Source organism: Diabrotica virgifera, chromosome 3 (assembly GCF_917563875.1).
Source record: "Diabrotica virgifera virgifera chromosome 3, PGI_DIABVI_V3a".
Lineage (NCBI taxonomy): Eukaryota > Metazoa > Arthropoda > Insecta > Coleoptera > Chrysomelidae > Diabrotica > Diabrotica virgifera.
In genome coordinates, this window is record NC_065445.1 from 228,548,436 (window position 1) to 228,571,145 (window position 22,710).

The 22,710-nt window shown below is 32.5% G+C and overlaps 1 protein-coding gene across 1 annotated transcript in view; it reads left to right on the forward strand.

The window, feature by feature from the left end:
* The first annotated feature begins 334 nt into the window (after nucleotides 1-334).
* The window catches only part of LOC114338298 (V-type proton ATPase subunit G), a 35,293-nt gene continuing 12,917 nt past the window's right edge, over nucleotides 335-22,710 (forward strand). Inside the window, exon 1 of the mRNA XM_028288888.1 lies at nucleotides 335-551. Coding sequence (XP_028144689.1) covers nucleotides 470-551 — 82 coding nt within the window. The 5' untranslated portion in view covers nucleotides 335-469. The remainder of the gene's footprint in view (nucleotides 552-22,710) is intronic.

The window sequence follows — 22,710 nt, forward strand, 5'->3', positions numbered from 1 at the left end:
CAGTTTATTTGCTTTTTGTACTTGATATCTCACTTCTTTGTCCAGGTCCTGGTGTCCATAGCTGGAAAATATAATTCCAAGATATTTTATTTCCATTACTTGTTCAATACTGACATCTATTTTACACCTGATTGGTTCTTTGCCAACATAAAAAGAGAAAATTTAAAAAAAAAATTGATTTTATAGTTTTAATGAAATTTTGTTTTTAACCCATGATGTTTTGCCACTCATTTTTACCGCGTTTAATGTTTTTTTTTATTCTTGTAATTTATTTACAAAAAATTCAATTTCAGTTCATTAACGATATGCAACCAACATCACGTTTTTAAATTGGTCTATTTTAAAATTAAATTTCCGTCCTAGCGTTCTGGCCGCGCTTTTTCACAACAATTTAGAGCAATTGAAGGCATTTTTCGTTAATTTAGTGTTAAGAAGTTGCACCTAAGAAACAGTCGTCCTTCGATAAAATATGGCCAGCCAGAGTCAAGGGATCCAGCAGCTGCTCGTAGCTGAGAAAAGGGCCGCGGAAAAAGTTGCAGAAGCCAGAAAACGTGAGTAAATGATTTTTTTCGGGATTTAGTGGCTTTACGATAATTTTAGACCATTAGCTGGTATTTATGGAAACGGGACTTAAAAAATTATACTTTAATTGAAAACAATTTTCAAAAGTGTGTTAAGTACAAGATAAAAATAAAAATTTTCTTAACTAGTTCTTGGATTTTATTAATGATATTTTACTGAATTTTTGCCAAAAAAATTTATTAATAGAAATATTTCGATTGCTAGCGCATATTTACGCTATACTCCAGGGAAATAAGGTTTTTGTCGGGACACTTGAGCAGCCAGGTTGCAAATGGGTTTTTTGGGTACTATATACCTAATACATTATTCATACAAAAATGCCCGTCACAGTTCGGACGAGAATTTTATTTATTAACAAATAAGGGTCAAAAATGGCAGTTTTTTCGTTTAAATCGCTACAGGTAAAAATAGGATAATTAACTATCTTATTTATAGTATTCTTCTTTTAGTAGATGAGCCAATGTTTAAAACGGTAGTTTTTTAATTTTGGTCCGATCATTTGTTGCTTCGAAAATTGCAAAATAAAACTAAAATCTCGAAAATAAAAAATTTGCTATAACTTTCACGAAAGTGACCTTACGACTTTTATATTTCAGAAGAAGTTGAGTCAAAGAGTCCATATACTGCACAAAAAATTATAAGACGATTCGTCAATTAGTTTAAATTTTATTCAATTTGTTTATCCCAAAGAGCTTTTTTTTGTAATGTTATTGTTCAGAAAATAATAATTATATTGAAATTCTGTGAAAACCACATGAAAGAACAATAGTCCTATTTTCAATTTATTGAAGAAAATAATTAAAAAGTAATTTTTGTCACTACGAAAACATTTTACTAAAGTAGAGTCATTTTTAGCTTGAAAACAATTTGAATAGATTATTGAATAGAGAATAGAGTGGATATTGACTGTAGAGTAAATTTACCTTGGAATTTCAAAAGCTGACATTTTTACACAAATTTTCAAAAAAAAAAACTTTTCGCCTATGTTAAATACGGTCAAAGTTAGCCACTTTTACTATTTAATTCAGTTACTTCAATATACATAAAATTCTCCTGTAACAGTGTTAGTTACCATACTACTCCGAAACGGCTTGGCCGATTTTTATGAAATTTTACAAGTGTATCCTATGGGACTGAGAATAGGTTTTAATCTATTTTTCATATCCATAAGTTACAAGGAGGGTTGCCCCCCTGACATTTTTTTTTATTTTTTTGGACAAAATTGTCTATCTTAATTTTATATGATGAAGGATTAAAAAATACATACAACCCTTAATTTACACTTTTCCATCACCAACCCCTATTTGTTAATACCCATCTATATATTTACATCTATAAAATTCTCCTGTCACAGTGTTAGTTGTCATACTCATCCGAGGTCGCTTGACCGATTTTTATAAAATTATATATGTATATTTGGTAGGTCTTAGAATCGGTCGTAATCTATTTTTCATATCCCTGAGTGATAAGGGGAACTCCCCCTAACATTTTGAAATGTTAGGAGGGGATTTACGTACATAACGTACTCTACAAGACTACGAGTACATACAATTTAAAAAAAATTATGATCAAAATCCATCAACAAGCTCTGGAAATATTAATCGCAGCATATGTTTGAAGAATCAGTTTCATTTTTTGAGTGCACGGATTTTAATAATTCATTTCCACTGACCACAAATCGATTTCGTTAGAACGTTATTTTTAAATCTTTATTAACAACTCTGTTAAAGTTTAAAGTTTACTCAAACTTTTACACATAAACTATATACCTTCAACTTCGAAATGGCGCCAGTTGGGTTGCTTAATTGTTATAAACAAAGTAGCTGTCAATTAAATAAAAAAAGTGGTTAACTTTGACTGTAATTAACCTAGGCAAAAGGTGTTTTTTGAAAATTCGTATAAAAATACCAGCTTTTCAAATCCTGAAATAGTTTTAATCTACAGTCAATATTAACAAAGTTATTCAAATTGTTTATGAACTAAAAATGACTCTACTTTAGTAAAATGTTTTCGGAATGATAAAAATGACTTTTTGATGATTTTTTTAAAATACTTTGAAATCACGACTTTTCTTCTTTCATGGGGTTTTCACAGAATTGCTATTATATTACTATTTTCTGAACAATAATATTGCGAAAAAAAAGCTCATTGGGATAAACAAATTGAATAAAATTTAAACTAATTGACGAATCGTCTTAAATTTTTTTGTGCATTATACGGACTGTTTGTTTCACCTTTTTTTGCAATATGAAAGGCTTAAGGTCATTTTCGCAAAAGTTATAGCAATTTTTTTATTTTAGAAATTTTTGTTTTATTTTGCAATTTCTGAAGCAACAAATGATCCAACCGAAATTCAAAATCTGCCATTTTAAACCTTGGCTCATCTACTAAAAGAATAATGGTATAAATAAGATATTTAATTAACCTGTTTTTACCCGTAGCGATTTAAACGAAAAAACTGCCATTTTGACACTTATTTGTTAATAACTAAATTTCTCGTCCGAACTGTGACGGGCATTTTTGTATGTATATTGTATTAGGTATATAGTACCCAAAAAACCTATTTGCAACCTGGCTGCTCAAGTGTCCCGAACATGGTATATTTTTGCCTTATTTCCCTGGAGTACTATTTATATTATTGTGCTCTTCCTATTTGCTTACAAATAATACAGGTATCTATAGATAAACACTCGCTTTAATGTGAAAATTGCTTCTACAGGATGGTCCATTAACAATGTGATTATACTCACCACGCGTTACTGACATAAAAAATATTATTTTTATTTATACGCTCAACAGGCCGTTAAAACATAGGGCTTTTTTATAAAACATAATTATTATAAGATTAACTAATTACAACTATTTTAAACAAAACTCAAACTTACTTACTTACTTATCCTCTTCGTTCCCACTGGAACATGGGGCATCTACTGTCCCCCTCCATTTTTGCCAATCTTGGGCTTTTTCTCTGACTTCTTTCCAGGTTAGGCCGAAGTTTTCGCCTTCTTTAATGATTGTTTTCTTCCATGTATTTATCGGTCTCCCATGTTTCCGTTTTCCTGGAGGTTGGAATTCCAATGCTTGTTTTGTTGTGTCTTTGACTGGTTTCCGTAGAGTATGGCCCAACCATTTCCATCTTCTCTTTCTTATTTCTTTATGTATTTGTTCTTGTTTCGTTTATTTCCACGAGTTTTAGTTTATGATCCGGTTGGGCCAAAATATTCTTAGAATTTTTCGTAAGCATTTATTGATGAAGGATTGAATATTTCCAGTGTTGTGTGTTGTTTTTCTCCAAGTTCGTGATCCGTATAATAGTACTGCCTTTACATTACTATTGAAGATTTTTACTTTGGTGTCCAGGTTTATCTCATTAGATTTCCATATATTACTAAATAATAAACATATAGTATGCTGTCTGTGCTTTGCCAATTCGTATTTGAATATCCTCCTTTACTCTTCCTGTCGTGTTCAGTATGCTTCCTAGATAACTAACTCTTTCCACTGATTTCAACTCTTGATTTTCTATTTGTATGCCCATTTCTCCCGGTGTGTTAATCTTCATTAATTCAATTTTATTCATGTTTATCTCCATACCCACTTTTTTACCTTCTTTGGCTAATTTCTCACTTTTTTCTGCATGCTTTGTCTCTTTGCTGAAAGTAGGCATACATCATTTGCATTCAAAATCTTCTAGTTGTTCAAAGGTATTTTAGTATATCCCAGTTTAATGATAATAATAAACAGAGTGGGAGACAGTATACAACCCTGCTTTACACCGCTGTTAATGTCGATTGGTTCTGTTAAATTCCCGTTGTATAATACTTTTAGCTCAAACTTAAGTACCTATATACAAAATGCTTAAATACTTTAAAGGACTTGATAAACAATATTTCTCCATTCACTTCTGTTTTGTGGTTTTCTTCTGCAGTTCCTTACTTTCACATGTTTGCGGTCTTCCTCTACTTTATTAATCCACCTAGTTCTGCTTCTACCTTTTCTTCCCAAAACCGATTAGTTTTCTGGTCATAACTACTTTAGTCATTTTGTTCGCTGCCATTCTTACTACATGTCCCAATCATTTGATTATTTGTGACTTTTGACGAACCTAGTGATGGTAGGTTCTTTGAACAAAGCCATTAATTAGTTGTTGGTTCTTCTCTCCCACCTGTCTGCTGTCTTAACGTTGAATTCCCATAATCCAGATCCTGTAGTGAAGGCCGTCTTCTCCTTGTCCACTGGATCCATTTCTACCTGCAAATATCCCGACTTCAAGTCCAACGTAGAAAACTTTACTTCCAGCCAATGTGTCCAACGTGTCGTCGATCCGAGGCAGAGGATAACTATCTTTCTTGGTAACATTGTTCAACAAACGGTAGTCCACACAGAACCTCATGGTTCCGTCTTTCTTCTTGACCAGGACCACCGGAGAGACCCATGGGCTCGTAGAAGGTTCTATCACCCCACCTTTCTTCATTTCTTGAACAATTCTTTCAGCTTCCTCTCTCTTCGCGTGTGGTAGTCATCGAGCTGTTTGACGAATTGGCCTAGCGCTACCAGTGTCAATTTTATGTTTGCTGTCTTTCCTCCTTTAGGTACGAATATGTCACGATATCGCTGCAGAAATTCCCTTAATTTCCTTTTCTCCACTTGATTTAGAGATTGGCCAGCAAGTGCAACCATTTGGTCGAACTTGTCGTTGGAATTATCTGATGTTGTCGTCTGACGGATTATGGACGTCACGGGTACACAAGTTCCTACTTTTGTCTCCTTCTTGATGGTCACCGGGTAGTCATTGACATTAATCAATTTCACGGGAATTTATTTAGCAGAAGTAACCAATTCCTTTCCAATTATGATTCCTCGGCCAACCTCCTCGTCGTGGATTCATGACTCCATCATAACAGGTGTTCCTATGTCTCTTCCTTTTTATTTAATGCCCATGCCAGGCTGGCATATGTTACTGTGGATCTAATTACTGTTTTATATATTCGGAGTTTGCCATGTCTAGAAACGTGCTTTAACTTCAATAGGTCTCTTAAACTGTCCAATTTTTTTATTCCCTTTTGCAATTATGGCATCGAGCTCCCCCTCTCTTTCCATTTTCATGTAATACTTCGATGAAAGTTCACCCTTTTAAAACAATAGCTTTTACCTTTTACAGACCTCACACTTCTTTTGTTTTCTTCTGTCCCTCCCATGATCATATATTTGGCTTTGTCTTCATTTGGCTCCAATCCGTTTTTCTGTGCTTCTTTAATAATATTGTTTTACCAATAATATAGGTACAATGTTAATACAAATAAATATCGGGTGTCCACTTATATTTTCCCCCATTTTAACTGCCTATAACTTCTAAACGACTCTGGATAGAAATATGCGGTTTTCGCTGAAATATGTTATGTAAATGTTTTGTTTGGATGGATTGAATTTTTTATATCGCTGTTAAATAAAAAAGGGCGAATTTTTGAAAAAAAAATAGTTGTTGACTTTTTTTATTAAAGCACCCAGTATATTTTTCTGTAAATTGAAAGAAAGGTCATTTACCTATCCAGCGATATAAAGTTTTTTAAAATCGGTTGTCAAATGGCTGACCAATTAATTTTTAAAATGAGAGATTCAATGGAGATCACATAACATAATATCAGTTTAGTTATGTTATTTAGTTATAAAATCAATGGAAAAATTCCAATAGTTGGCTGTATACCATAGTTTAAAAAACTCATACAGAAGTAAAAACAAGTTGTATACTCGTATAAAATGGTTTATTAAAAAACTTCATAAAAAGTCGTGCAAAACGTTTTCGTTCTAATTCAGAACATCTTCTGAATGCACTGAAGATGTTCTGAATTAGAACGAAAATGTTTTGCACTTTTTATGAAGTTTTTTAATAAACCATTTTATACCAGTATACAACTTGAAGTTTTTACTTCTGTATGAGTTATTTAGTTATGTTATCCACGTTGCACCTCTCATTTTAAAAATTAATTACTCAGTCATTTGACAACCGATTTTAAAAAACTTTCTATCTCTGGATAGGTGAATGACCGTTTTTTCAATTTACAAAAAAATATACTGGGTGTTCCATTAAAAAAAAGTCAACAAGGTTTTTTCACAAATCCGCCATTTTTTACTTAACTGAAAGCTATATAAAAAAACTCAATCCATTCAGACAAAACTTTTACTAAAATAAAACATTTCAGCGAAAACCGCATATTTCTATCTTGAGCCGTTAGAAAGTTATAGGCAGTTAAAATGGGGGAAAATATAAGTGGACACCCGGTATAATATAGGTACCTATAATATAAATGTTCTCTTTAATGCGAACATTGCTTCTACCGGATGGTCCATTAAGAAGGTGATTATAGTCACCACGCATTGCTGACACAAAGAATATTACATTAGATAAATAACTTAAGTTACTCCAATTGTACATAATGAAATATAAGAAGCATTTAAAGCAGTGGTTCCCAAAGTGGTCCAGGTGGACCCCCAGGGGTCCACGAGGGATTTAACGGGGGTCTACGTTGGCGTGAAATAAAAATGGGGGTTCACAAGTTGCAAGTGGGGGTCCACGAAAATTTTATAACGATTTGGTATTTATTTAAACAAATTTGCATTTTTTTATTGTAAAATATCAATGAAAAAAATAATATTTTAATAGTAGTGACTCAAAAATGTTATTATAATGGATCATAACAAGTTATTTTGATTAAAAAGAAGTTTTTGGTCAAATTTTAGTGTAGAAAACGTTAAAATACAGTTTTTACATTTTCCTCCATTCTCAAAACACATGTCTTTCGATTTGACTGAAAATTTGCCCACAGATAGCCAAAACACGGGACTTTAAGTGGTTAAAAGAATTTGTATCGTTTTACAATACAAAAAAAATACGTGGAATAATATCAGAATCAAAAATATAGGCGTCTACTGTAAGTACAATTAATTCGGAAAATATCGACCATACGAAAAAAATGGTTACGAAAATAATAATAATTATTGTAAACATAATTTATTTGGATCAATTTCAGTTCTTACCAATTTTGTAGAAAAGTTGAGAATTGCGGAGATATTGAACAAAAACCACTGCTATCATATCAATCAGGGCTTATGCTCGCGCCTTTACCGCATACGCACTACCTGAAATATTGATTTTAGCAAAAACATGAAAGGGATCAAAATTAAAATTGCATAAAATTTAGTTCTCTCCATTTTTGTATAGGTACATTTTTGTTATAAAACTAATAATAAACGAGATAATTCAATAATTATGCTGTAACTGTCACTCTTTCCCCCATATCGACGGCACAAAAAAATTTACAATAGAATAAATTATACAAATCATATTTTCCACAACTTCAGTCCTTACACTTGTTGTCGAAAAGTTAAATATGGCGGAGATATTGGGCAAAAACGGTTGTCCTTTATTCCCGATCTTAAATTTACACTACTACATGCTAACCCGTCTGTACATAATACTACTTATATAATTTTGACTCTTTATTGCATGTAACTTCTCTTGTATTGTAAAACTATACAAATTCTTTTAACCATTAAAGTCCTCTGTTTTGGCTATCTGTGGGCAAATTTTCAGCCAAATAGAAGTACATGTATTTTGGGAATGGAGGAAAATGGAAAAACAGTATTTTAACGTTTTCTACGCTAAAGTTTGATCAACAACTTGTTATAAAACAAAAAACTTGTTATAATGCCTAATAATCACATTTTGGACAACCCTTCTATTAAATTATTTAAATTATTTTTTCAATTGATAATTTACGATAAAAAATGCAAATTTGTTTAAGTAGATTCCAAATCACTGTAAAATCGCTTAAAATAGTATTTTGAGAAAAGAAGGGAGCGTTCAAGTATTACGTAACGCGATTTTTGAATATTTTTGACTCCCCCCTTCCCCCCCCCCCTACATAACGCACTGTAATGGGCGTTTAATTATTGCGTAACGCAATTTTTGAAGATTTTTTTGCCAAAAAACGCGGCACCCATTGCGCCGACAGCTGTCTCATGCCCAAAATTTCATGCAGTACCTCTCTCGACATTTCAGTCGACGGTCTGCTAATATGCAATCGTGGATTTTTTACGTTATCCTCCGTGGTAGCCGTTTTCGATTCACCTGTGCTTGAGGCTAAGGCTACGGCTCCACGGGCGAGCAATTGACACTAGCAGCAGCAGTAAAATGAACTTAAGGTTCCGCGGAACGGAATTGGAATAGCCGAACTGTACCGACTACAGGACTTGTGCGTAGTCGGTTCAGTTCGGCTATTTCTATTCCGTTCCGCGGAACCTTAAGTTCATTTTACTGCTACTGCTAGCGTCCATTTCTCGCCCGTGGAGCCGTAGCCTAAGGCCACACGGGCGATAATTTACGGCGCCGTAAAAGCAGTAAACCCATTGGTTGACTAACTCTTCCACCAATTGTAGATAAAATAGGAGTTAGTCAACCAATGCCTCGTCAGGTTTACTGCTCTTACGGCGCCGTAAATTATTGCCCGTGTGGCCTTAGCCTTAACCTGACGAGGCATTTGACTAACCAATTGTAGATGAAATAGAGAGTTAGTCAACCAATGCCTCGTCAAGTTTGCTGCTCTTACGGCGCCGTAAATTATCACCCGTGTGGCCTTTCGCTACATATCAAAAACCGACGTGCGATCACGTCAATTTTTGTCGGTCGCCATCGAAGGAGAAGAGTGACCATATAGAACATTCAAGCGCTCTTTGATTTCACTGAACGATTTCCCTTCTGAAAACAAGAATCGAGCCACTGGCTGATATTGCTCTTTTTTAATTATTTTTAGGCACTCGCCTCTATGCACGAGGTCCAAACAAAACTGTGACTCTGTTTCAACTGAAATTATTTTGATATAGATCGTCTACAATTATTTTTGTTATACGATAGTAGATTTCTCTAGCGATAATAACGCCATCGAGCGAAGAAGCTAAGTATGCCCATCTACATATCTTTTCTTTCAGCTCTTCACCGAATTCTCGATCACATACTACCCCGCTCATTCGCTTATAGTTAAATCAACCATCCTTATACCTGTGGGCAATATTTAGCCCATTTTCCGTTATGTAGGAGCCAAGGTATTATTTACAATTCTTCTCCTCTTTCTAGTTTTTCTCCAAGCAATCCGATATTCTGAACCATTCCCAACCACATAATGTACTTCATTTTCCGCCTGCCTTAATCATCCCTCTCCAATAGCTCTTCTCCAACCCTTCAACTTCTCCTTCAATATTTCTCTGCTCTCTTCCACTAAGACGATATCATTCACTAGGAGCCGCCTCCCTTACCTTCGCCGTCAGTATATCCATAACAATATTAAACAAGTAGGGAGTCAGTGTGGAACCTTGATGCAAACCAACTCTAACTGGTACAGATTTTTGTAGATAATTTAAAATTTTACAAAACATAGAGATTTTTCTAAAACTATATTAAAACAATGTTAAAACTATGTTTTTTCTAAAACATATAGGTCTTTTTATGTTTTTAGAAAACATAGGTACTCGAATGAACTATCTTTCAGTAAAGTCGTCCCAGGAACGCAACTCATAAATATCATTGGCAATATCATTTTAAAGTACTTCTACTTTAAAATGTATAATATATGTCTGAATTTCCGATATAAATGAGTCAGATTAATAGTTATTAAGGTACCAAGGGTATTATAAGGATAATAACGCTTGAGGTCAATGGTTTATATACCGAGGGCCTTTGGCCCGAGAGATATACGTTGACCGAATAAGTACATTTACCAGCAATAGTCGTAACGTAATTGTGGTAACCATAGTTTTACTTAGGTTGTTATTTGCCAACTTGACCGTATTTAAATTTAATGCCCTAGTGCATTATGTCATACTTAACTGACTTCGAAATCATGTCATTATTTGTCAAATAATATACCAGTCGAACATTAATTAAATTATTAGAAGGATTTTTTACTAAGCAACAACATTTTTGTTTAATTTATTAATATTTTGTATTTTGACAACAACGTCCGATGTGGACGTCGAAATGTTAATAAAATCATTTTTTAGTTAAATTGTGACTTATTTCACATTTAGATTAGTTAATAACATAGAGGTTGTCCAAAAACAACTTATAGCAAAGTAATATTTAATCCATTTGGAAATTATTGCATTCAGTAAGTTGTGGACGGACGTCTCGCTTTATTACAAACCTTCACAAGAGCTAATTGATCTTGAATATTCTATTTGCCCAAAATGATTATTAGAATTAAATTGATTTTATTATTGTTAACGTTTAAATGGTCCCATGGGTCCATGTGGCGCCAACTTAAGTTCAAGTGATTATATCCCTTTAAAAAATATTATTTGATTACCCAATCATCCAATTGCTCCTCTAGTGGTATGTTTTAAATAATCTGCAAGTAACCTAATATTTTATTTTCAAATTGTATCAATTTAATAAGATAATAAACTAGTGGGCGTATGGCCCCAGGCGAATAATCATGCAGACTCAACTTATGGGCCTAAATTGAAGACTATTTTTTGTGGTTTTACATTTTTCTGGTTTTTGGTCATGTTTGAGTACAAAATAGATTTAATTTGATGACTATTTATGAGTATCTAATATTGTATGGAGTATGAAGTTGGCACCGTCCACGTTAGTTCGGTTTGCGATTCGTGAGCTGAAATGGCTTCTTCGAATGAAAATACTGGAAGTGCAGATTTTGAGCCAAAATCAGGACCAGTCAACAAAATAAAATTCTGTTGACTGAACAGAAACTTAAAAACTTATTTTAGATGGTGACTCTAATGTTATATTGAACTAAGTTGAGAAAATAACGCCGATGTTCGCGATTTCATGTAAAATATGACGGAACATGACACTTGACACGTACACAAGAAAAAACTATAGAATTTTAATCTTCCCAGGTGGTTGGCCAAAGAACGAAAAGATTGGCCCCAGGTCAGAAAATAAGTCAATAGGGTAACTTGCGTAGTTTGCCCAAAAGTAGGTATGTCCGCTAAGATCATCAAGGAAAAATTTGTTGAAATTGTTCTGAAGCTATTTTCTTTTGGCATCTTTAAACCACAATTTTACTTTAAAATAAGTTTATTTTACGTTTCGAAACATCAAGTATGGTTCTAAAAACTTTTTGTATAGATAATTGTTGAACCTTAAATATTCATCTTCAATATCAGAATATTAAGCAATAGTTTTATGACCCTTTACAATATTCTAACGAAATCTTGTTGCAGAATGCTGTCATCTGCAGCCTAGTAATTTATTTGGTTGTTGCAAATAATATTTGTTTATTGCACATTAGTGCTGATGTTAATTTAAAAACATTTCTTGGTTTTTTATATTAATAATAACTGAACGCGTTTAAGAGTTCATCCAGAAATCATGTATATAAAACATTTTGCCCCAAAGATAGATTACTCATTCATTCAGACTCATTCAGTCAACATGTAGCTTCACTTTAGATTATTACAAATGAAACCGAGCTAGAGTGAACACTCAGTAAAATTGTTACAACATTCCCACACCTAGTGAGAAATAAAGCTGTGTATTATTTGGGGTTGGTGTTTCACCTACACACAGACATCCATCCTGCTCCTGCATCAGGCTCAGCAAGCTAAATCTTTTTAATAATGAATATTGGGTTTTTTACTACTGAAAATAAAATTATTTAGATTTTTACAGTGTGCATTAAATTTTGTATATATCTATGCTTCTTTTCATGAGCATTTTTCAGTGCGTCACAAATGATAGAAAAAAAGGTAAGTTCGTGATAATATACATTTTAGTGACATGACATTTTAGTTAAATCTGACAGTTGTCACATTTTATTTGCAATTTTTCATAAAAACAAATCAATTGTGTTTATTTCATTTATAAAATGGTATTTTCTTTGATTTGTATAGTCTTATAAATTGTACAAATTATAGTCGTAGATATATTATATAATTCGTAAATATTTTTTTTTATTATAGCGCCATCTATTGACCACTAGAATAAATGTTATAAATGTCACCGACGAAATGTAATCACCGACGTGCGTTTTTTTCTGTCACATGCAATTTAATGCGTTAGAAAGAAATCGAAAAACTGTGACGCCCTGAAAGATCCTCATGAGAAAAAGCATATTGTCACTATCTACTTTAAATCTCAAGTTAGAATCTAGGCTGTCAAAGTCTATATCTAGATAAAGGTCAGTACATGAACGTGAAATACGACGATAATGTGTAGTTTTCCGTGTCACCACTGAATTGCATGAAAATTTGTATTAGATTTCTCATACCCTCCACTTCACTTTTGCACTTGTGCTTACTTACTTAATCCAGAACTCGTCTACCTTTTGGTGTGAGTTATTGCGGAGTTAGGTTCTCCGTTGTTTTCTTCCACATTTCCTTCTATTTCCTTCTATCCACGGCCAATGCTTTTGTTTCCTTCCATTTTATTCCTCTTTTGTCGGCCGCTTCCCTCACTTCTTCTGCCCACGTCTTTCTTGGTATTTCTCTCTTCTTTCTTCCCATATCTCTCGCTTCATATATCTGTCTTACTATTTTTTCTTCTCCTCTTCTAAGTACATGTTCGAGCCATCTAAGTTGTCCTTGTTCGATTGTTGTTGTAACTGGGTGTATTTTCAGATTTTCTCTAAAGGTTTGATTTCTAATTTTATCTTTCATTGTTTTTCCCTCTATTGTTCTCAAAAATCTCATTTCTATGCTTATTAGTCTATTCTTTTGCCTTTTTCTTAATGCCCAAGATTCAGAGGCATAGGTTAGAGTGGGTTTCACAATCTTTTTTACTATTTTCGTTTTTATATTCTTAGGTATATTTTTCTTTTTTAAAAAGTTACTCTTAATAATATTGTACAGCTTACCAGTCTTTGCAATTTTTTCATATATCTCATCTTCTAATTTTCCATCCCGGCTTATGATTACCCCCAAATACTTATATCTGTCTACCTGTTCAAGTTGCTTGCCATCTACTTCTATTTCATGTTTTCCTTTTTGTCTTCCAATTATCATTGTTTTTGATTTTTCTTTGTTTGATTTTCATGTTTCTGATTTTTAACTCTTCATACAATATGTTTATATTTTCTTATAATTGTTTTTCGAACTCCCCAATGATCACCAGGTCGTCTGCATAGCATATTCTGTTATTTGTATCATTCTCAACTTCCAATATCCTACATTATATTTTCTCCATTTGTGTTTGCATTCTTTTATTACGTCATCTAATACTAGGTTAAAAAGTAGTGGGCTCAGGACACAACCCTGTTTTAATCCAATGTTGCTGTCGAATACTTTTGATTTTTCATTTCTTGTGAAATACATAGCTTTTCGTTTTTTCGTATAAACTCTGGATGGATCCTATTAGATCTTCTTCAATTTTTCTCTTCTCTAGTATTTTCCAAATATCTTCTCTTTTAATTCTGTCGATAGCTTTTTCCATATCTATGAAACATGCATGTATTTCTTTTTCTGTTTTAAGAGCTTTTTCTAGTATTTGTCTTATTATGAAAATCTGATCGTTCGTCCCTTTTTCTTTTCTGAAACCACTCTGGCTCTCCTCAAAGGTGCTTTCTACTTTTTCTCTTAGCCTGTTTTCTAGTATACAAGCATCAAGTTTTTCTACTGTGCTTCCAAGTGTTATTCCTCTATAGTTTGAGCATTCTTTGCTATCTCCTTTTATATACAATGGTGTTATAATGCCTATCTGCCAGTCTAGTGGTACTTTCTTTTCTTTCTTAGCTTGGTTCATGATATTTAGTAATTCTTGTTGTCTTTCTTCATTCATGTATTTGACCATTTCTGCAGTTATATCGTCATGTCCCGGTGATTTTTACATCTTGATTTTGTTGATTGCATTTTTTAATTCTTTTTGTGTTATATTTCCTATCTGTTCCTGTTGCTCTTGTGGGATGTGTTGATTCTTGTTTTGTTCTATCTTATCTCCTTCTACCTGTTCCACTTCCAAGAGTTCTTCAAAGTATTCTCTCCACCTCTCCATAATTTCATTCTCTTCTGTAAGTATGGTTCCATTCTTATCCTTCACGTTTTTCAATGTATTTGGTTTTGGTTTCCTCATGCTCTTAAGTGTGTTATAAAACAATTTCTGGTTTTCACCGAATACTTCTGTTCATTTATTTCCAAATTCTACCCACGTTCTGTCTTTGTTATTTTTAACCATCTGTTTAACTTCTGTTCTTTTTTTCTTTGTACTTGTCATAGCTTTCTTGCTTCCTGTCTGTTAAGTATTTTTTCCACAGTTGTTTCTTTTCTTGTACTATTTTTTCTAAGACTTTTGTCCACCATGCCGTGCGTTTTTTTGGGTTATAACTTATTTTTGTTACTCTACAAGTCTCTTTTGCAGCTACTAATTATAATAGACTATGTTTATAATCTTTCTATCTTTCTACTATATTTTGGTACTAATTTTCTCTTTTCCTAGGTTCCTCTAGGCATTTCTGGTATCTCTTCTTAACTTCTATTTCTTTCAGTTTGTAGCTTCTGATTTTTTCTTTTATTATTTTTCTCTTTTTGTTATTTTGTATGTCTTTTATTATTCTAAAGCTCATTTTTACCAGATGATGGTCACTTCCAATCTCTGCGCTCCTTTTTACCTTAATATTTTTGATTGCTCTCCATATCTCGGAGTTAATTAGGAAATAATCAATGATTGATCTCTCACCTCTACCCCTCTCTTCCCTTGTGTATTTGTGAACGTCTTTGTGTGTAAACTTTGAATTCCCTATTATCAGATAATTTTCGATGCATAAATTTATAGTCCTTATTCCATTATCGTTTCTCGATAGCACTTGTGCTATTGGTTGCTTTTACTTGGAGGGTGAAAACCACCCCTTCTCAGGGTTGAAAAAATACGTTCAAAATAAGTCCGGAAATGGATCAACTGATTAATTCGAAGCAACTTTTGCTCCATAGAGTTTTTTTATCAAGTCAACATCTTTTAAGTTGTTTGTGAGTGAAAATGTTCAATTTTTCAACAAAAAAAGGTACGTTTTTAGACGGTTTTTTGAAAATAACTTAAGAGGTAAGTATTTTAACGAAAAAAAATATTCTTATCAAATATGTAGCTTATAAAAAAACGAAAAAAATGGCGTATGTAGGTTGAAATAGTAGGTTTTTGTTCATTAAATTACAAATCGAATATTTCAACGAAAAAATCAAGCACTTTTCGGAGACAACAACCCATCAAAACTTTTTTAAAGTGTTATAAAATCTTTATTTTTGTTTTGTAATAAAAGTTTCTAGCATCAAAATTAACAAATTACGCTCAAAATAAAGTTGGTCCTTTTTGTTGTAAAAAAAATGTAAAAATGACATCTAATTAACATTCCAAACAAAATTAATCGTTACCGCTTTATTGACTTTACTTACAGTCGGAAAAATGAAAGAATACCCATGAACGATCAGATCAATCACTTATTTTGTATGTGCTGTCTTTTTCTATAAATAACAAACGTTTGTTATAAAAAAAGATAGCAAATACAAAATAAGTGATTGATGTGATTGTTCATGGGTATTCTTTCATTTTTCCGACTGTATGTATTGTTTAGGTATTTAATCTGTAAGTTTCGCAGTTAAAAGAACCTACTTATTTTTTTTTAAAGGGTTGTAGTTGAAAGGGCGTGAACGAGTCACTAATCACGAATATATATGCAAAATTTGAACAGCCATATTTTAACCAATTTTTGTCTTAAAAAAAAAATCCAAAATATTCAGAAAAACAAAACCTGTATTTTTTGTTGTTCGAGATTTTTCGTATTATTAATACTTTTTAAGTTATTTTGAACAAAACCCCATTTTTTTTAGTAAAAAAAATATTTTACTTTAAAACCAATTTTGTTCTGATACTATTTCTTTGTGGCATTTTTGTAATTAACTATTCTAAATGGGAAATAAGCAACAATTTAACTAAAAAATGATTTTATTAACGTTTCGACGTCCAAATCGGACGTCGTTGTTAAAATCAATTTAGAATAGTTAATTAAAACCAATTTGTTTCAAAAATAAGCACTTTCGACTGGTGAAACTTACAAATCATATAAACAATACATAAATAAAGTAAAATGTAATGCGGTAACAGTTAATTTCATCAATTACAAAAATTACAATCAATTTTTTAAGACGGCGCATGGAAAATATAGGCTGGCTGTAGATAATACATTTAAACAACTATGAAATAAACTAGCAGACTAGCAAATTACTTTTTTATTTAGCAAACTTAACCAAATGTTAACTCATCTCATAATTGTTTGCGACATTTAGCTTGATAATAATTAAAATTTGTACAGTATGATTTCAAAAAGAATAGTGATGATTTCTTAAATTATAATAATATTGTTAATGGAATAAATATGTAACTAAGTAAAGGAATTAGACAAGGATGCATTCTGTCCCCGGTATTATTTAATATGTATATACTCTGAACATATCTTCGAGCAAGCGCTCGGAGAACGACAGGAAGGTGTATTGGTCAACGGAGTGCGTCTGAACAACATTAGATATGCCGACGACGCAGAAGTTTTTGCAGATGTCCTGGATGGTTTGCAGATAATGTCGCGCATATCAGATATCAGTAGAGAACATCGGCTTGATCTCAATACGAAAAAAACAGAGTAGGTACATGGTAGTCAGTAAGCGCGAAATGTTAAATACACGGCTTTTGGTTAACCAACAAGTAATTGTACACATTAGTGATGTAACGAATGTCATTTTTTTAACATTCGCAAATACGAATGCGAATGCGAATATCTGCTACTGATATTCGCGAATGCGGATTCGAATGCGAATGTCCAGTTTTTTTTAAATTTGTTTCTATTTTTGTAATGTGTCCTAAATTTTTAAAGAAAAGTTAATTGATATTTAGTGTAAATCAATCTGAATTTTAAGCTTTATTACATAATACCAAATAATAAAAAAAAGTGAAGGCTGATAATGTGATTATAAAAGCTTAAGTTCTATCTATCTATTGCCCTTCATTTGTCCAAAGTTGAACGTAGGCCTCTCCCTTATTTTTCCACTCTTCTCGGTTCAGTGCTAATGCTGTCGATCTGGTCCCTGCGTATCTCTTTAGGTCATTCGACCATCTCGTCTGTGGTCTGCCCATTCCTCTTTTGTAGTCCCAAGGTCTCCAGTGAGTTATCGCTTTATTCCATCTTCCGTCTCTTTGTCTGCTGTTGTGTCCTGCAAATGTCCATTTGAGAGTAGCTGCATGTTTGAGGTTAAGTTACCTTTTCTTAATAAAAAAAGATGAGAAGTGAATAGATTTTGATTTTATTAACCTAATATTATCTTAAAATGTTTTTTTTTCTGGTTTTCATATTCGCAAAACATTCGCACAAATTTCACGAATGCGGATGCGACTGCGAATATGCAAAAACATGCTAATATTCGCGAATGCGAATGCGAATACGAATATTCGTTACATCACTAGTACACATACCTTGGTATCAAAATATACAGCCAGTGGGACCACTTTTGGGAAATAAAACGATGCATAGGAAAAGGAAGATCAGCGTTCATAGTGATGAAGTGTTTCGTAGTAGTTTAGAAGTTACGATTTATCACTTGGTATCAAAATCTCTATCATCAGATGCTAGAGGAAAGTCGCCAATTATGGAATACCATTTTGTTTTGGGGATATAGAATAATACCTTTATAGAAATGAAAACAACTTAATGTTATGACACATCAGTCATACATTTTTATGTAATAATTTAAAGCCTTCTATTAAATATCTTAATTAACAAAAAAAATCGAACAAAAAAACAAAATCCCAAATGAGTAACCAAATATGGAATAGGTGCCCATATATGGAATATACGCATAAACAAACATATCAATAACAAAAATAGACAAACATCTGAGATCATATAAATTTAAATAAAAAAATTGTGAAAAATGAAAGAAGTAGCTTAATTCACTTGCAGACATCACAGATCCATGTATGAAACTCTGGACTAGCACAACCATAATGAGCCCACTTACACTTAATCAACTATTCCATAATTAGGCACCAACGACTGTCCATATTTGGATTTGTACATAAGTTCAAACTAGTATCAACATTTATTCAAGTCGTAATGTTTTGATTACAGGTCATAAAATATCAAAATAAAGGTACTATTGATATACGCAATAACATAACAAGTCTGTAGTCATGCATAATAACCAATAATACTCGTTGAATATATTTACCTTTGAAATTTTCTGCAAAACGATAAAACAAAACGCGCCTGTCAGACACGTATCGTTCGCGCATCTGATACAGAGGTGTGAATACGATAATAAAGAGAGCGACTGAAATAGAGGATGGTCTTGTAGTGTGGTTCCAACTTATATTTTCGGAGAAATCAAGTAATTCCATATTAGGGCACTATTCCATATTTGGTTACTTTTCTCTATGTATTTTCTACGTTATTATACGGAGTAGAGGCCTGGAACTTTTCGAAGCTGCTTTAAGAAAACTCGAGGCATTTGAGATGTGGAGATGCATTTTAAGAATTTCGTGGGTGGATCGTGTGCGTGTGACTATTGTTGAAGTCCTACGTAGAAGGGACAAAAAATGCGAGATCATTAACACCATCAAAGAGCGCAAACTAGAATATCTTGGCCATGTTATGAGGAATGAACAGAGATATGGCTTGTTGAAACTCATTCTTCAGGGCAAGGTATTTGGAAAGAGGGGACCAGGGAGAAGAAGAATATATTGGCTTCAATACCTGAGAAAGTGATTCAATACATCGACAACCGAACTATTCCGAATATCAGCAAGCAAAGTTAGGCTAGCTATGCTGATTCCCAACATCCGAAACCAATAGGCAACGTAATAAGATGAAGGCGCTTCGAATAATGTATCGCTTGTACTATTTCGGTGACTTAAAACAGTAGTTCCGATTGCAGCTCTAAAACCGGAAATCCTAGGTCAAATGTTTCACCTTTAATACCATCCTTTGATAAAAATAAATTAAAATTTGTTCTCTTTTTCCGATTTTCCGAAATGGGCATGAAACGTCAAAATAAACATAATTTCAACTGATATTGAGGTTAATTCTCATAAAATGTAGTAAATTACATTAAAAGGCCACGAGAAAAATATATTTAAAATAATCTTTAGCATAACCCCCTATGTTTACCGAGACTATTATACTATTGCAAATTTGCCCATTTAACTTATTTACGAGTATGCACCCATTTTGAACAGTGTGAAGGATAAAGTAATTTTTCTTAACAACGTTATAGACGACAGTCTTAATTAGTTCTGATCTGAGATAATATAATCCGTTATGTACTTAGTATACAGAGTGTCCAGAAACTCTACCGACAAACGAAGACAGGAGATTCCTCAAATAATTTTAAGACATTTTAACCCAATTCATCTAGTCCGAAAATGCCTAAGGGAGCTAGAGCTCTTTGAAGATGGCGTCAAGTAATTAGTTTTTCTTAAATATGTACCTCGAGAACTCTTCCATTTAGAAAAACGAACATTGGTACGCATATTTATCTTCCAGAGATAATTCGATTCCATCTATTGCGAATTTATAGTACTGGTCATAGGCGTCCGTTTTGGATAGGGCAACGGTTATTTTATCGCATAACTTTTATGTCTTTATTTTTGAAGCATTTTTGACACTGGATTATTAAATTATGAGATATTCTGGTACTAAATGGTACTCTTGCTTTAAGTGGGTAGGACACACCGTTTTCTAGAAAAATCGATTTGAAAATTTTTCGTTTTTTGAATTTTCAAAAAAACATTAAAAAACCATTTAGAAAAACGAAAACTGGTACATTCCAGAGCTGAATCGACTTCATTAATAGCGAATTTCTAGTACCGGTATTATGCGTCCGTTTTGGGTATGTCAACGGTTATTTTATCGCATAACTATTTTCTCTTTAATTTTTAAGGAATTTTGAGTCTAGATTATTAAATTATGAGGTATTTTAGTACTAAAAGTTACTCTTGCTTTAAGTTGGTAAAATACATACACCGTATGTTTTTTAACATTTTTTCCATTTTTTTTTTCAAATTCAATAAACGAAAAATTTTCATATCGATTTTTCTAGAAAACGGTGGGTCCTACCGACTTAAATCACGAGTACCTTTTGGTACTAGAATACCTCAAAATTTAATAATCCAGTATCAAAAATTTAAAATTTAAAGACAAAAAAGTTATGCGATAAAATAACCGTTGCCCTACCCAAAACGGACTCCAATGATCGGTACAAGAAATTCGCAATGGATGGAATCGATGTTTTTTCTAAATAGAAGCGTTCTGGGTGTATTTAAGAAAAACTAATTGCAAAACGCCATCTTCAAAAAGCTCTAGCTTCCTTAGGAAGCATTTTCGAACTAGATGAATTTGGTTAAAATGTCATAAAATTATCTGAGGAATCTCCTGTCTTCGTTTATCCGTAGTGTTTCTGGACACCCTGTATAAGTGCGGATATACAGTGCGTCCATAAAGTAACGCATAAATTCATTATTTTGTAAACAGGCAACTTTAAAGAAAAATCTCAAAACAGGTCGATTTTTATTTTTAATTTCCGATTTTTTGGCATATATATCATAGTAGTGACGTCATCTATCTGGGCGTGATGACGTAATCGATGATTTTTTTAAATGAGAATAGGGGTCATGTGATAGCTCATTTGAAAGGGTATTGAATTCTCTATTCACTAATGTAAACATTAACATAATTATTTATACAGGGTGTTCAAAAAAATATTTTTAAATTAAAATAATTGAGACAAAAAGAAGAATGTATGTAATTTATTTAATTCAAAATGCGTTTTCCTACTATCAGTAAACAGAAAAAAAATTATTTGACAAATAAACATTGATTTTCGCTTGAACGGAATGTTCAAACTGGCAAGAGGTAGTGGGTGGCAGCTTTAACACTGAATTTAAGCGAAAAACAATATTTATTTGTCAAATAAACATTTTTTTCCTGTTTTCTGACAACATTAAAACGTATTTTGAATTAGATAAATTACATACATTCTTCTTTTTGTTTCAATTATTTTAATTAAAAAAATGTTTTTTTGAACACCTTGTATAAATAATTATGTTAATGTTTATATTAGGGAATAGAGAATTGAATACCCTTTCAAATGAGCTGTCACATGACCCCCATTCTCATTTAAAAAAATCAACTATTACGTCATCACGCCCAGATGGATGACGTCACTAATATGATGTATATGCCAAAAAATCGGAAATTAAAAATAAAAATCGACCTGTTTCGGGATTTTTCTTAAAAGTCGACGGTTTACGAAATAATGAATTTATGCGTTACTTTATGGACGCACTGTATTACATTATGTCATGTAAAACAGTGCAGTCATTGAAGCGTAAAATAGGTTTTTACCTCCAAATTTTTTACTATCAACTGTTTTACATGAGATTTTGGAATTAGGCTTATCTTACCATTAACTTCAAAAGTGATATTGACCTGAACTCCGTTTTTTATTTTTAAGGGGTGAAAACATCCTCTTAATGGAAAAATTGACATTGAGCAATTTTATCGCCAGAAAACGTGTTTAATAATAAAGAGTGACATTGTGAAGTGTTTTCTAACACAATAACCTCATGTTAAAATCATTTTCATCCCCTTTAAAACCGTGCAATCCTTGCAAACAACCCCTAAATCGAAAAAATTTATAAAAAATTAATTTAGTATGACATAAAAAGATTTAAATATAGAGTAAATGATATTTTACGTTCTCTATCTTAATAATCATATTGTTAACTCCCTTTCAACCCTTAAACTCAACCCCTTGATTAAAAACTGTATAAAACATTTCTTTTGATAAACTAAAAAGGATTTAAATATCATTGCACGTTCTCGAAAAAGCTATGCTGGAAGATCATATGCTCAAGTTGTCAACATTGAATATGTATGATTTAATTTTTGGGTCATAACTACTTCAATTTTGAAGCTATCACAACTTATAAAAAACCATTTTGAAGGTAAGTAAAAGAGCTACAACTTATTTTATTATAATATGTAGACGATGAACCAGTAGCTTTTGATTCTGTTAACATACAACTGACTACTACAAAAGAAGTTCAAAAATTAATCAAAAACATCAATACAAAAAAAGCGC